The 16733-nt window shown below is 42.0% G+C and overlaps 1 protein-coding gene across 3 annotated transcripts in view; it reads right to left on the reverse strand.

Annotated features, from left to right (window-relative positions):
- Positions 1 to 7488: 7488 nt before the first annotated feature.
- BTBD11 (BTB domain containing 11) overlaps positions 7489 to 16733 on the reverse strand; it is a 53581-nt gene continuing 44336 nt past the window's right edge. For all 3 annotated transcript variants that reach the window (XM_010712531.3, XM_031554689.1, XM_019615362.2), the window contains one exon: positions 7489 to 14437. In XM_010712531.3, the coding sequence (XP_010710833.1) occupies positions 14228 to 14437 (210 nt within the window). In that variant the 3' untranslated portion in view covers positions 7489 to 14227. The remainder of the gene's footprint in view (positions 14438 to 16733) is intronic.

The following is a 16733-nucleotide window of genomic DNA, read 5'->3' on the forward strand; positions in this document are numbered from 1 at the left end:
AAATCCCAGTATTAAGTTCTTTACTATGAGAGTGGTGAGGCTCTGGCACACCAGAGGCTGCCCAGAGAGGTTGTGGATGCCCCGTCCCTGGAGGTATTCAAGGCCAGGTTGGATGGGGCCCTGGGCAGCCCGGTCTAGTATTAAATGTGGAGGTTGGTGGCCCAGCCTGTGGCAGGGGGGTTGGAGATTCATGATGCTTGAGGTCCCTTCCAACCCGGGCCATTCTGTGAGTCTGTGATGTGGCAGCGGTGGTTTAAGACATTGCTGCCTACTTCTGCCTGGTAGAGGTAGAAACATGGCAGTGGACAAGACAGTCCTAAGCCTCGATTAGTTCTGTGAGTGCTTGCAAAAGCCCTCTGTCTCTACGCGTGCTGTCTCTACGTGTTATGATTGCCCACAAACCCTCCAAAAATGTGAACTGACCATAACAAAAACACAGATGAATTTGCAAAGAACCCAGAACAATGTTATTAGTGGGTATGTCTGAACTTAGCTATTTTCTCAGTGAAGAGTTAGCTCAGATGCTCAGAAATATTGAACTACTCCAGTATCAATATTCTCCTTAGGAGACAGCTCAGTTTGCTACAAGTTTGTTACACATATTTGCCACTTACTTGTCTGCTCTTGCAGCAATATTGTGTAACAAAGCCAGCTCCCAGATTTTTGGGTCTTCATGAACTCAAACTGATTGGCTACCATACACCTGCAGATGCTCAATTTTAAGCATCACGACACTCCATTATGCAAGTCTTACATGCATGTTTTTTGACAGATTAGGTCTCAGGCGATTTTTGGCCTCTTTGTCACCTCTTCACAAGCACTGCAGCTATACTGACAGCAGTGAGTGGGAGCACCAAATCTTCCAGATGTGAAACACCAAACACAGGCAGTTTCTGGGAGGTGTTTCCTTGGGAGAGCCTCATTCTGCTGTCTGAAGCACATGGAGAAACACCTGAGCAGGAGAAGGAACAAAAACACTCGCAGCAGCCATCACCTAGGCTAGAAAACAATGGAATTTTTATTGAACAGAGATGGCTCATTATCACGCTCCAGAGAATTCCACCTGCTATTCAGCAATATTTGTTCCCATCTGATAATAACCTATGGGAGTAGCTGTATAAAATAGGAATAAAATACCAAATCGCTATATTCATTAATAAGTTTGCCTTCCAAATACAGAACCATATGTAATTTAAAGTCTGAAAATAGACTACAGTTGTTAGCGTTTAAACCAAACCTTTATGATAACAAATATACAAAAAGGCAGTCAATATATTAAACATTTAAATCAACAGCATACATTTCTCAGAGGTAAACATTGAGCAAACAAAGCCACCAATGATGTTCAGAAGGCAGGTAGAAGTTTTAAGGTCAAGCTCCAAATACTGTTGCTTTCCTAAAGCCATACTGGTATTACACTTTTATCTAGCCCCTACATTGAAAACTACATAGCATGGACATTTGAAATTATTATAACATTTGCTATCCAACAGGAAATTAGAAGTTTCTTCGGTCCTGATTGTACCTCACTGTATGTATATTAAAGCACCTGCAGAGACAGGGGGCAGTAGGAATTAAGCACTTTGCTTTGCTAGGTTGGGGTTTTACTTCTGTTAAAGGTGAGGGCAACAGCATCCTTCTATCGACACAAACTCCAGCACTGACAAAAGAGAAGTACTGGCCTAACAGATAGATTTTATGAATAATCAGCCTTGCAACAGGCATGAAACAGCATGGGATTGCATACCTGCCTATTGACAGTAAGTCTGTGCTGTTTCTACTGCACAGAAAAGTCTCCTTCGGTAGTTGACCTAATGCCTGAGTTTGAAAGCTTGGGATGCGTACATATGCTCAAAAATAATGTGACAAATTTACTATCAATAAAAACATGTTTTAATGCCAACAACTAATAAAAGTTCATATTGCAATACTGCTCACAACATAAATGTACAATTTGCACAAAACATTGCTCTTCAACATGAATATTTTGCAAGCTACAATATATATATATAATATGTATAACCTTTTCTTAAAGAATTATATGCTGGAGTGCATGCAAAGAATTTCAAAGCAGTAACACAACAGGAGCAATCACTTGTTTACAGGTTACTGAAACCATTCAATACAGAAACACCGGGATATTAGATAGACAGACAGACAGATAGGTAGATGTATGTACACACTGCTTTTTCGTGGACCTTCCTTTCCATGTTACACGAGCAGTGTGGGTTCCGTATAAGCCCAGGTCCCTACAAAAGACTCATTCAAACAGGGCTCTGAATGTTCTCCACACCATCTGGAACCATAAATTGCTTCTGCTGGAGATGATGGGGAAGGAAGCACTTGTCCTTTACCAGGAGTGGAGGCAAGCAATCTTCTCCATAGCCAACGCCTGTTCCAATCCTACTCTTACGTTCACTAGCAGTGAGTGGTGAGCATCTATCCATCCTGTGTTTTGGCTGGTTCCAAGTAGTCTCCTGCAGCCTTTACAGTTGGAAACCCAAGAAGAGAGAACTTGGATCTCCTAAACAGCAGTACACAGCACTGCCCCTGTTCTAGTCAGGTATGTACAAGGAATGATACGTCTCCTCTGGTTAAAAATTTACATAGAGTATATACAGATAAAGCTATTCTATCAAGGTGCAAGTTTATTATTCTCTGGTGTATTCCAGTGAAGATTTCTTACAAACCTTTATACAAACTCATCAGAAGAGTTTACACAAAGTTGACATTTTGTCATAGCTCACTATGTAGGCTTTGTTCTGCAAGCTTTGGAATGGAAACTCCCATTACTTTCCCTTGGAGTTCTCCCTGTGCACGAGACCTGATTTGGTAGACTATAGTCAGATCTAATATATCTATTTTGTCTTCAATACATTTCAGACGGGATGAATTGGCAACATATGTTGTTTTTTTTTCTCCAGGAAGTCATCAATCTCTATGAAATGAAGCAGGATGGAAATGAAGCAACTGGACATCACAGGGGTTGCAGTTCATGTGCCCAGTTCAGCTCTCCTTGCTTTGGATAGGACTATTTGTGGCATGTGAAGCTACACAGTTTGGCCCTAAGGGTATATTTTTAAGTCCTTGGCACTATTTTACATCAAGCCGATGGCAGGCAATGCCCTCGAAGAAACATTAAACAAAAAAAGATCAAATGTAATTTACTGAATGCAAAACAGTAAACATCAGACTGATCCACTAAGCAGATGGATATGGAATGCAAATTGTCTAAAATTAGAATGGTTGATGTTTTCTCAGGCAGGTCGAAATCTGTAAAAATCTTTCCCACCCCACAAAGGCCTCATTCTGCACCATGTAAATATAAGATGCTTCTAATGAAGCCATTGGAAATGCAAAGATTCTGATCAATGAGCACAAGGAAAGCCTCCCCTCTCCCATTTCTGTTCAGCAGAAACCTCAAAATTGTGCAGCTAACGAATGTAACTTAAGTACATGTCTGTGATTCCTGCTGAAGACGGGCTGTTCTGTGGCAGTAGGATTTGGCCATCAGCCTTTATGGTGTACCAACCACAACTGCGTGGATGACTGAGTGGGAAATTCTATCCACCAATGCATTAAAAAGCCTTGCAACCTTGCTGTATTCCCACCAACTTCATGAGAGTTTACCAAGCGTGTGTTCAGCACCACTGGAGGTAAGCTTTTGAAAGATCTTTTCCTAACACCATTTTCCTCCATTTTGTAGCTCAATTTTAACAAGACATTCAAAGCAGAGGTTTTGCACATGTACTCTGAAGCTACAGGGGGCATTTTACACTAGAAGCAAAGATCTGATTAGTTTTTCTCTTTTTTTCAAAGTAATACAATAATAAAAAAGAGCCTGCTACTTTCATCTGCCTTCCTGCATTTGTACAGCATTAACAAAATGACATTCAGCAATGACAAATGAATCTTAATCTCATTGGAGATTTTAAAAGGATTAGCATCAGACCAAATGGTGTTTAAAAGAACATGAGGTGGACAAAGACACTCCTTCAGAGTTTTTCCAACATTTATGCTGAAGACCATGTTACACGATAGAACATGTAAAGCTTTCTGATCCAGCTGACTGAAGGCATTATACTCAAGGGAAAAACATGTTCATATTGGAATAAAAATTAAAAAATAAAAAAATAAAAAATCAAGAGAAATAAAATAATAAAAACAATTTAAACCAACATTAAAGTTATGGATATGGTGGACAAATCTACCATTTCAAGTTATGGCTGAGCTCCTCTGTTTTTATACGTTTCCTCCTGCCTTGTTTCCATGTGCCCTGTGGTTTCAGTGGAACAGTTTGCTCAGGAGCATTAGTAGTGCCAAGCAGGGGATTTTCAGAATCATCCAGCAGACTTCAGAGACTGACATCTTTGAATGAGCTACAGATGTCTGTCTGTCTTTTTGCGGTGAAATGTTTGGTTCCAGGAACGTTTTTCTTAGCTAAACTCTTGGTCTACTGACAAACATCTGCCATCTGACTTCTATCCTCCGACTCTGTGGTGTTTTGGAAGTTGAACATTCCGAGAAGGATACGAAAAGGGGAGGAAAGTTTCACCTGTGCCGTTAATTGTAGATGACCTCAGGCACAGTGTTCAAGCTGCATTTGTGGGCTGGAGGACAATAGCTTTTTGTTGGCAGTTACTGTTCAGTTGTGTGATCTTTCATTTGTTTCTCAATAAAAAGTGAAGAGAAACCTTCCATAAAACCCCAACAATGGATGGCAGCAAACAAAACTACTCTGCTAAGATTAAAAAGAAAAAAAGCCGCCACAAAACCCAACAACACTCATAACAATCGTAACAAATGCGAAACAATCATAACCATTCCTGGTTTTTATACTACATAAACTAAGAGTCTTCCCAACAGCTGTATATAAAAAAATAATAAATAAATCAAGATTCACTTGATGGTTCTGCACCATTCCAGAAACAGTCTTATTTCTAGCACATCCGTTCCTCTGGCTTTCATCTTTCTCTTCTATCTTTAACATCAAAGACATCTCAGAGACAAGTGCAGAGGGATGAAGGAGGCAAAGAGTTGTCTCAGGGATGGTGCTATTCAGGACTCTTGCACCGGGATTTTCCCACTCAGCTGTTGTTTTCAATGGTAAACATAAAGACACAAAACCAGTCCTCCAGCATTGGATGACAGAGCAAGGACCTCTTCCTCATTTAAGGATCTAATTACAGGTATGTATTTGGCTTGGGAAGCATGAGATGCAAGAAGACTTCAAAGGTGACACAGTATGAAAGAGAAATAGAAAACAGACCGAATCCATAGACTAGGAAAAAATCAATGAAAATCAATGAAAAGGCTTCCAGCAATTTTAATGGGGCAAATTTATCACACTTTAATGTTTGGTTTGTGAATGAGGTTATAGTAGAATCTTAACTTGTATTTTCCCTAGAACATTCATATATCCTTCATTTAACATGTAAATTACTTTCTGAACCTTGTATCAAATATTTATAAGTGCTAAACAAGGTAAAATGTGAAACCCTTTTGGGAAAGTGGAGTGGAGGGAGGTTTAGTTGCACTAATGGATATTGCATTAATGCTTAGCATCAAGGAAGCCTGACTGCCATTAACAAGAAATCTCATTACAAACATGATTTCACGCCTCATAACATATCCTGTGGATCTATTTACTGTCCATCTCTCTCTCTTGAACATACAAACACATGAAGATAACTATGGATGAAAAGTCCGAAATATATTTCATATCCTTAACCTTTTTTTCCCCACATAGTAATAATCAAATTAAAATCAAAGCAGCAGAAAATTCACAGCTTGAACAATATAGAACAAATTCTTTTACTGTGCCACAAGAAGTATAGGATAGATGAGTGAACAGTGGGCTAGATTGAGAACTGGCTGACTGGCAGAGCTCAGAAGGTTATTATCAGTGTTGCACTCCAGCTGGAGGCCTGTAGCTAGCAGTGCTCTCCTGTGGTTGATACGGAGTCCATTCTTGTTCAACATCTTCATCAATGACCTGAAAGAAGGGATACAGTGTACCCTCAGCAAGTTTGATGATGAAACAAAGCTGGGAGGAGTGGCTGACACACCTGAAGGCTGTGCTACCATTCAGCAAGAGCTGGACGGGATGGAGAGTTGGGCAGAGAGGAACCTGATGAGGTTCAACAAGAGCAAATGTAGAGTCCTACACCTGGAGATGAATAACCAGATCCATTGGTGCAGGTGAGGGTCTGACCTACTGGAAAAGAGCTCTGTGGAGAAGGACCTGGGTGTTCTGGTGGACAACAGGTCGGCCATGAGCCAGCAGTGTGCTCTTGTGGCCAAGAAAGCCAATGGCATCCTGGGGTGCATTGCAAAGAGCGTGGCCAGCAGTTCAAGGGAGGTGATCATCCCCTCTGCTCTGCAATGCTGAGACCACGTTTGGAGTGCTGTGTCCAGGTCTGGGTTCCCTGGTTCACAAAAGAGATCTTCTAAAGAGCCCAGCAAAGGGCCACAGAGATGATGAGGGGTCTGGAGCACCTCTGTTACGAGAAAAGGCTAAGAGCCATGGGACTGTTCAGCTTGGATAGAGAAAGCTGAGAGGGGATATTATGTTTATAAATATCTAATGGAAAGGAGTTAAGTGGATGGGGCTCTTTTCAGCAGTGCCAAGTGACAGAACAAGGGGAAATAGGCACAAACTGGACCATAGGAAGTTCCATACAAGCATGAGGAAAAACCTTCTACACTTTGAGGGTGACAGAGCACTGGAACAGGCTGCCCAGAGAGGTTGTGGAGTCTGCTTCTCTGGAAATATTCAAAACCCACCTAGGTGTTTTCTTGTTAATCTACTGTCTGTAAAGAAACAGCTTTAGCAGAGGGTTGGATTAGATGATCTTCAGAAGTCTCTTCCAACGCCTGTAATTCTGTCATTCTGCATGATTCAATGGATAACCACGAGTTTACATCTCAAAGAAGACTGAGCGCTTTACCATGTTGCCAAGAGACATATCTATCACTGGTACAATAACCAAAAGCCAAAGATAATTTCTGAAGCTATTGAACCAACTGTCCCAAACTTGTTTATTGGTAATTTACCCAGGTTTGATTGGGCGAAACAAGGTGCCAGATCAGGTGAACACTGACAGTAGGGAAGTAGCTTGCATTGTGAGGAGACCTTGGGGGCTTCCCACCACTCCTACCTCCTGCCACCTCAGCCCACAGACGTGCTGTGGTCTCTCCAAAAACCACAAAGCACAGTGAACCAGACTTCTGAAAGTCTCATTTGAAAGCATCTCACGCAGTACACCACAGGGCAGTCAATTTGTCCACTGCTGGGAAGGGGAAAGGGCAAGGCGGTTTGGCTTAAACCTGCACCTGAACAAGTCCAGATGTTTTGAATCTCAGTAATCCATCCCTGCCAAAATATCAGAGGTGTGAAGGCTGTGACCTTAATTAATTAAAATGACCTCCTAGCAGACTGGCTTTTCTTAATTGTCGTCTTGTCTTTTTTTCTTTTTTCTTTTTCTGTTTTTTTTTTTTGTCTGAGCATCTCCATTTTCTAATGCAGCTTATTTTAAACCATGAATGATTTCTGATTGGGTATTTCAGGGAGTTTTTCTCCCTTTCTTTGTTTGCTTCAGAAAGGCAGTAAGAAAGAAGATTGCTTCTCACTGCGCTAGGCAAAGCCGGGTAATGGAAGTTTTAATGAAAACACAGCAGCAGAGATGATGGGAAGTGGGCAGACCGAAGTTAACCACATACGAAAGAGTTCAGGCAAATTCACTCTTGCAGCTGCAGCGGTGGAGATATTTATAAGGCCAAAAAAAAGCGGTACCAATTGCAAGAGCTCCACAGCCACATCTGAGCAGTGTGACTGAGCAAACCATGAGAACTGAAAAGACCAGAGCCAAAGCATTTGGCTGGGAATACTGGGTGAGGGATGGAAGATAGGGCTGCTTTCCCCTCTCCTCCTGTCCTCCGCTCTCCCCTTTGGCTGCATGGAAATTCTGAGCTGGAAACCAAATGAAGCAGGACGGAGAGAATTCCATACCTTGAAAACTCAAGGCAAAGACCAGGGGTTAGGCATTTAAATTCTTGGACCCCATCCTTTTCCCTTACTAAGACCTTTTCATTAGCGTGCCATCCAACCCACACAGAAACCTGCGCCTGCTCTAAGTGCACCTACTCACACAGCACCATCACCTCCACAGGACGAGAGGTAAAAAAATAAATCTATGAGCCCAAAGAAGGAAGAAAAATGCCTCCCAGAGGAAAAAAAACAAAACAAAACAAAACCAGAATTGCTGTTCCAACACATCACGTACAATCAGGTGGATAGATGTAGACAGCTAAACAGCACAGCCCACAAAGCCACAAGATGTTCATAGAAATTAACTATCAAGCCAATGCAACCTCTCCTGCAAGTTTTTGCCATGTTTCCCAGAACCCTTGCAAAGCACAGAAGCCAGTCAAGGCTAAACCAACCTGAGGAAAACAAGAGCTGCCACATTTAGAACCCTCTGTGTGAAACAGTGCAAGACAAACCAGGCCATCCATGGCTGATCTATGCAAGAAGTCTCAAATCAAGCTAAAAGCATGACAATTTAAAGGCAACAACAACAAAAATCCAGTCCCCCCCTCCAAAGCTTCTCCAGCTTTTAAGCTCACTGAAGACAGCTGACAAATGCTTATTATCTTCAGCACATTTCCAGATTTTTTCCTTCAGCTTTGGGCACTGTCTTCATAGTGTTTTCAGCAGTGGTCTCACAGCTCATCGCTCTCAGCCCAAGACTCAGACTCACTACTTTTTGCCCTTGGAGGGCAGTGAGAAGCTGTAGGTCAGGTGTGAGTCTACTGAAACATGGAAACTGGCTCAGAGCTGGCAGTCCATTTGCACCCACTGAAGACAACTCGCCTTATAATAGGACGTTAAACAATAAGCTCCATTTGTTTTGTTATAAATGCGTGGAAGACATGACTGGAAGTGCTAGGAGTTAGAGACAGAAGTGCTTATAGGCAAGCATCTAAAATTAGTGATGTTCTCATCAATGGGGTTTCAGCTATTATTTGACTGCTGTTTCAAAGAGAACTTTCTGAAAGCTAGTTTATTAAATATTAGGACAAATCCTAGGCAGCCTTTTTTATGCTTATGTATCTCAACAGACCTACATCTCTGGGCCAGGGGATAAAAGCAACGTCAGGCACTTCATTTCTGCAAAGCGCTTCCTTCCTCACATGAAAGACACTTTGTCAAACAAACTAACTTCAAGTCTTTGACTTCAGGTAACTGTCGTTCATCAAAAAAAGAAATCATCCACTGACTTCAGAGCAGCCCTAGTGAATGCGGGCTTCAGGATGTCACCTTTCTGGAATAGCTTTTAAGAACAGAGCCAGCTCCTGAGCGGCTGCAATACCTGCAGCCAATTTCTAGGAGCTTTGCAGGACTTCTGCCACTTCTGGGATCTAGCCCTGGACAACAGGATTAGGAACGGCCTTTTTGTTAAGATGGCCGAGTCTTGCCTCAAGGATGCAAATGTGTGAACTCCAACACCTCTATTTCTTTTGAACATTAAAAAAATAAAGCCCTTAAATAGCGTCCTGCACACCTGAGTCCCTGTGGGCTTAGTGGCAATCTGCAATAGCAGAACCTTCCTCTGATGTGGGGCAGGTCTGGGACAAAGAAGAGGTGCCCATTCTTTCTTCTCACCATACCAACTAACTGCAGTACAAAATGAGGATTTTTTTTATTTTTCCCTTTTAACCTCCACAAGGCAGCACATCATGTCCCCCAGAGCCACCAGCAGACCACACTGCACCCAGGACACATACAGCACTTGGTAAGGAGCCGGAGGCCAGTGGCTATTCAGTACAGGAGGCTCAGTGTCAAAAGCACCACGTGTTCATTCAGCAAGCAGCTCTCACTGTGCCAACAGCAGACTGGCTACTAAGCTCCCGCACCTCTTTAAGAATGTTTCCTCTGTCTTTTAACAGACGTTTGCACAAATCTACTCGGAAACTGAGTCCAGGCAAGCAAGGCTTTAGCTGGGAAAAAGTCTTTGTCGTTACAAAGCTGGCCCTGCTCCAGGATGGAGAGCATCTGGCTGCCAGCTGTGCTAAGAGGACAGCGGGCTTAAGGAACAGAGCAGGGAAAAATTGAGAAAGGAGCAGACAGCGCTGAAATCTGTCCTGAAAAGAATACCAGCCTTCCTCTCTGATGTCCAAAACCTTTGCCCTCATACATTCCCCATCCTTTTCCCAGCTCTGAAGCTTGCTCTTGGGAAATCACCCATTTGGGAGAACGCAGCTAGCATCTCTGGGCTTGGGAAGGGATCCAGTGGGGCTCCAGAGTTACAAATTGGGAAGTCTGGAAGCTGGCAGCACAGTGAGGTGAAGTGGAAATGTGAGGAAGTTCTGGAAGCAAAGGGAGGTCCCTGTGGAGAGGCAAAGATCTGCAGTGAGGCAGGGATAGGATGCCTGCAAATCTCAAAGAATACAGCGTGGGGCTTGTATAAAAAAGGCACATGGAAAGAAACAAAGCAGCCCTTCACCCCCTGTAGGCTAGGAAATTATAATTAAAAAAGGAAAAAAATCACACATTTTTCTAAGGATTTTGTATTTTTTTCCATTTTACCTAGAGCAACTGGAGAAGATTCGAGGCCATATCTTCCCCTCAGAATTTGGAAATTATAGCAACTTGTGCAAAGACTAAAGAAGCAGAAGGCTATTTATTTTCTAAAGTGATAATACCATCTCTCTAAAAATTCCTAATAAAACGCTCTGATGGAAAGAGCTGTATCTGATAGGGATGGTGGTCACAGGCACCCACTGAAACTCACACTGCTTTTTAGATTACATTTACAATAGAGCCCTTCCCCCAGCCCCAGATTAATGGAATGGGGAATCCATGCATGAAACCACATATCACAAAACCAGGAGATTATGAAACAGGCCAGGAGACGGGATCGGAATTGAAATTGATTTTGATGAACTGGGGGAATTGCCCCAATTAAATCAGAACAAATTTAATAAAGACAAGCTGAAAGTGTTAAAACTTTGGAAGGTGAAGTAAACAAACACACACATAAAAACTGGGACACACACATACTGTCCTGGGACAGTAGCTCTAAGTCACCCAGGAACTGTAATGCAAGGTAGGTTAGATGAAAGTCAGCCACGGGATGTAGAAAATATTCTGGGATATATTTTCTGATACGCTCGATGTAAAACTCATGAGACAGTCTCCGAGCCTTGCTTGTTGCTGTGTAAATCCCCCACAGGAGCAGAACATTCTGGGGAGCTGGGAAGACATGAAGGGAAAGACAGCAAAAATCAGAGGCATAGAAAATATTACCTGAAAGGACTAAGGAAGACTTAAAGTGAGGGAGGTATGGTAATTCCTCTCATACGCAGAATAATTTTGCAAAAAGGCCGTGGATTATCTGTTCTTCCTCTTGATTGAGGCTGGAAGAAAAAGTGTTTTGATTTGCAGCAAAGAATTTCTGAACAGTCTGTCAGGAAACCTTTCTGATGATGGGTTTGGTGGAGATGGTGGATCCTGCAACAGCTCTGAACGACAGTTAATTTGGGGTCCTTTGTTCCTACTGTTTGCTAAAGATCAGCACAGCAGATCTGGTGGTGGCAGCGGGTGCCATGCTTTCTGTCAAACCCCAGACTCACAAGCCTGCAGGGAGCACAGGGACACAGCAACATGTGGACCAGCAGCGCTGCACACAGACACTGCAGTGTGAGCCTGGAGATGGGCACTCTGCTGCTACAGCAAAACCTCTTATTTTCCCTTGGAGGACCCAAACATGATGTCCATGCAGTTGATGTACAGGCACCAAAGAACACAGTAAGTCCTTCATCTCTAAAATAAAAAACAGTGATATTACCACACATAGTCTCGATTCAACTTATCAGGAGAACAACTAGCACAGTTATCAGTATTTCCTTCCCGGTAAGTCCAAGGCAGGTTCCTACTCATGCTCAAAAATCATCACCTTCAAGGAGAAGGTATGCACACAGGACTCTATCCCCTTACCAAACACTATGAATATCTGAGCTGGAAACAGAGGCATGACACTTCTGGCTGCCACTATAACATCCAACACCAGGCTGCCTATCAAAAGACAAACCTATGTGTTTGTTTCCCAGAAAAAGATCTTCTGCCTATGGATATATGTGTGTGCAACTCTTGATGACTTCATTGGACATTACACATGTACCCAAGGGAAAAATTTTAATATCATGATTATTGTCTGAAAAACTTTCCTACTTTAAAGCATGAAGCTGTGGGATGAGGTCTGCTCCTGCCTTGCTATCATTAGTACAAAGGATGGCTTTCCTTGGATGAGGAGGCACAGTGAATGACAACAAGCACCCTGCATGTTGTTGCTCCATCAGCCACAGTCATGTTTCTCCACAATCACAACATTCACAAAAAGCTGTCGTTACCTGAATGTTCTTGACAACATCCTGTGTGAACATCTGCTAGGCAGGAAAACAAAAGGTCTAACTGACTGACATGCCGTGTCTCTAAGACATTAGCATCAGTTAAGACATTTTTGTACTTTCTTGCAGAAATTGTATAGGCATTAAAGGACCAAGCACACGGGACGCTTTACACCTCAAGTCATAAAACAGCTTCCTACCATGTGGATAACTAAAGCCGAATCTGTGTTCTCTGAGCATGCCCAAAACCGTCAACAAGGAAGAGCACCCAACATAAATACTTCAACAGAAGAACAAGAGACTACCATGCACCATCAAAATAAAATTTCCAGAGTCTATGAGCTGGGCACAGTTTCTGAACAGCATGCTAGAAAATAAATACATTAATGTCACTTTGCCACGGAAAAGGCAATATCTTTGCTTGCATCTTGCTGTGGTCTTCTCTGTGTTTTAAATCAAAGGATTCATGAAAAGCATTATTCAAAGACAGAGCATCAGGAATGTTGTGGCACGGAGCAGATCTGTCTTGCTAACAACAGGTTGCAAAACAAATGAAGTTTGGACATTAAATCGCACCCTCCATCCCACCTCACCCAAACCCTGCATTGTAGATAACCTATACATTCTCAGGATACAGTGAGAAATCATTCTATAGTCCATATTTAATTATAATTTAAAAAAGTCTAACTCAGACACAATCTCTGGTCAGTAGCAAAGTATCGACACACCACTAAAAGAAAGATCTGTTATTATCCCTTCACTGTAACAAACAGAAATCAGCATCTCGAGAAGGTCTCTGGGGGTATCATATCACAACCAACTGCACTGAGTAAAATAATATGCTGATTTTACAAATGGAGTTTGACAAGAAGTAACACTGCATTTGTCTTGGCAAAACGAAGCACGAACAAAACATTTCACAGGTACAGTTACCATGCAAATGCATGTTGAGTTTGTCATTGTTTTTAACCCCAAATCACAAGAAGCATGCAGTTTTCCTGCCCCCCCAACTACTGTATTAGAGATAGCCTGGGTAATGTACCTCTTTGGTGTAACCATAGCCTGTAGGCAAGATTATACCACTTTAGGAAAGAATACAAGCAAAACTCGATCATATGTGTGTTTACACAATGTACATTTTAACCATTTAAAAAACAAAACATATTACATAGATTCTCAAACACAACTGTTGAAAATGAAATTTTAAGCTTAAGAAATAGTTTTTAAACTACAAGGCCACCCCATTATTTTTATGAACAATTTAAAAAGTTCCCACCCCTAAAAATCTGCCAGTATGTATATTTCCTCAGTTGTAACAGTCTTACCCACTCTCTTAACACAATCCATCTTTGCTCAACAGCAACAACAGTTCTTACATTTTTTAAGTGTATAATGGACTCCGAGATAGATATAGTTCTTAAATGTGAAACGATGGAACATTTGCCTTAAATGTGTAATTGGTCAATCCAGGTGTTCCATGGCACCACCGCTCAGACAGGGGCTGCTGCTGTTCACTGATGTGAGTTCTGGCTTTTGTTGGCATTTAGCTCCACGACTACACTTTTGTGTTCAGAATTTGGGTACTACACCGATGCACTGGACGCTCTGGTAGGCCTGTTGCTCAGAAGCATACAGGAGCCACGTTTTCCATATTCCCTCATCCAAACGAGGCGGAAGCCTCAGCGCAGCACCTTTGGCCAACACAGAACTATTTGGATGTGAAGTAGAATCTATTTTGTGTGTATTCATTTAAGCAACTGCAACAGGAGACTTAACTTGCAGGGTCTTTATTAGAGCATTACCGTCTTCCTCAGCTTTATACAATGGAGCCCTTTGAAGAAGATAAATGAATTGACTGAATCCTTGTGGCCAACGTCCTCTGTAAGTCCTGTAGTACATTCTGACCAGACGTTTCTCCGTTCTTGTCATACAACAGCTGCTTGAAAGCTTCGTTTTCAATGAGGACCATCATATTTTTTAGAAAGTAGCCTTCGCAATAGGAAGATAGTTCTGTGACTCCGAGAAACTACAAGAAGTGAAATTAGAGAAAGATAACCATTCTGATAAAACCTAGTCAGCAAGAACAGTGCTAAGATCTGTACACAAACAAATGCACAAGCCAAGCCTTTCAGGCTGGCCCAGTTAACACTTACAGATATACATGTTGCAGGGGCACAAGTTAATCAAACAATATTTTATACCAATGATTTCATACCAATGGTTACAAGTTCAGTGTTAAGAGGATGAAGCTTTGGTCCCTTAGAAATTGCGATGAGTTTTACCACTGAGTTCACTAGACCCATGATTTCACGCTAGTAGCCACATCCTAAGCCCATAAGTTTGAGAAGAACTACAAGAGACCTTTGAGTTTCGTGAACTCCATCCTTAGCAAGAGTAGGATTCTTGACTGCAGAAGCCTGTTGGCAAAGTAACGGCTTTGGGGGGTCTCTGGAGGAGGAATGGAGGCTAAGTGTGAGCAACCCTTGGACGTGTGAGCTCAACTGTCTGAGCAAACCAAAATGACCCATACTGGCCATTTGATGGGTGACTCATAGTGGTCACCACCCACTGGTTAGTGCCTGCAGTCACACAAGCAGTACAGCCATGATACATAGGAATTTAAGCTATGTGAGTGTACAGAGCACAGCTCAGCACAACCTCCTGAGCAGGTAAGCTCCTGCTGAGTCTGAGCTCTGAGAAAAGCATGAATCTTGGGCTCTGGGGTGCATCCGTGAGGCTAGGACTGCTGGGAAATTTCATAGCTTTGGGTGCAGACTGTAACAACTGCACAGCACTGTTATCCTGCACCACCTTAACGTTATGTTTGGACCTAAGAATGGAAACTTTTAAAAAATAAGAGAAGGAATATATATTAGGACAAGGTAGGTTCTATCTTCCAGAGCAAAATTCAATTTCAAACCACGCAGGTTTTCAACAAATTATGAGTGCGTTATTTTACATCTGGGTGTGAGAACACGTTTAAATCTGTATTCTTCTCTGAAATGCCATTCATCTCTATTCATTATTTTAATATATCCACAGTATTGAGAAAATGCTTTATTTTTCTTTTTCTTTTTCTTTTTTTTTTTTGTCAGGCTTGTTCTGAGGCTCAGCTTGCAAGCTATGCAAGCACTGAGTGTTTTAGACAAATACTTGACACTCCAATTGATTTTTCTGAGACTTTGAGTAAAAAAAAACTGGTTCCTGGTGGTAACTGATCAGTCACCATTATAAATCTTATTTGACTGGTGACTTCATCTTCTTCTGTAGGTAACAGATGTACTGTTACTACCTTCATTTACATTATGTAAATGAAACCCTGAAAGTGATGCTGATCAAAACACTGCCTTCATAGATGTTGCAATCCTATGAACAGAAAATCACAGATGATTTAATATTTTCCATTCAGTTTTTAAATTGCAAGTGAGACAAAATCCACATTCTCTCACATTTCTAGCAGTACTTCACCTCCTTAACCCACAGCCCTGAACTCTCATTCCTACAGCTCTTCACACTGATAAACACTCCTCTCCTATAACATATGTCCCTACCACAGAGAGTGTTCCAAATCTGTGCTCGCTTCTTCCTATGCTTCCACCAAATTAGGTCTTAATTGTGATGAGAAAGACTGTGTTCCCTGTGTCCAGGTTAGCTTGCTTGCAAATTTTCACCTGGAAAAGCAGATCTCAGCATCTCCTGACTTCCTGCAGGTACATCTGATCTTGCAAAGTAATGAGGACTACAAATTGTACCTACAAAATGGAAAGGCAGACTGTGCTGGCAAGCTGTGTCTGAACTGCCTGTGAGCTCCCCTGCTTCATGAGGACATCTGGTCTCTTCTGCCATGTACCATTCACATAAACAAGTAATGAAAGCTGCAGTGTGGTGGGAGCATTCTGAGCAGAATGAACTGGGCTCAGCTTAATAAGCTGCACAACACACAGACCAGAAGCAAAAAGATGGAGTAGTCTACTCTTCAGACAGCATGGAGGAGAAGTATTTGAAATAGCTTTAAATGTGTTAGTTCATGTTCTGAAAACCTTCTAGGTATAGAAATATGAAGCCTAGCCCTGGTAATTTACTGGAAGCGGAGTCAATTAGAAGAGTTCTGACGTGATGTAGTTTAACCAATTTCAGGAGTCAGGATTTCATTTGCAGCTAGCTTAGCTATCTCTGTAATGTGCTACACGTCAATGCAAACGTGACCCTGGCCTTAAAAACCTCTCAAGTAAACCATGTGCACTGACTCTTCTGAGAGATGAAGGCACAGGATTCTTGAAGGCTGAAGCCCTTACTGGAAAACAGGAACCAGATTTAGCCAT

This window comes from Meleagris gallopavo, chromosome 1 (genome assembly GCF_000146605.3).
Source record: "Meleagris gallopavo isolate NT-WF06-2002-E0010 breed Aviagen turkey brand Nicholas breeding stock chromosome 1, Turkey_5.1, whole genome shotgun sequence".
NCBI classification, from domain to species: Eukaryota; Metazoa; Chordata; class Aves; order Galliformes; family Phasianidae; genus Meleagris; species Meleagris gallopavo.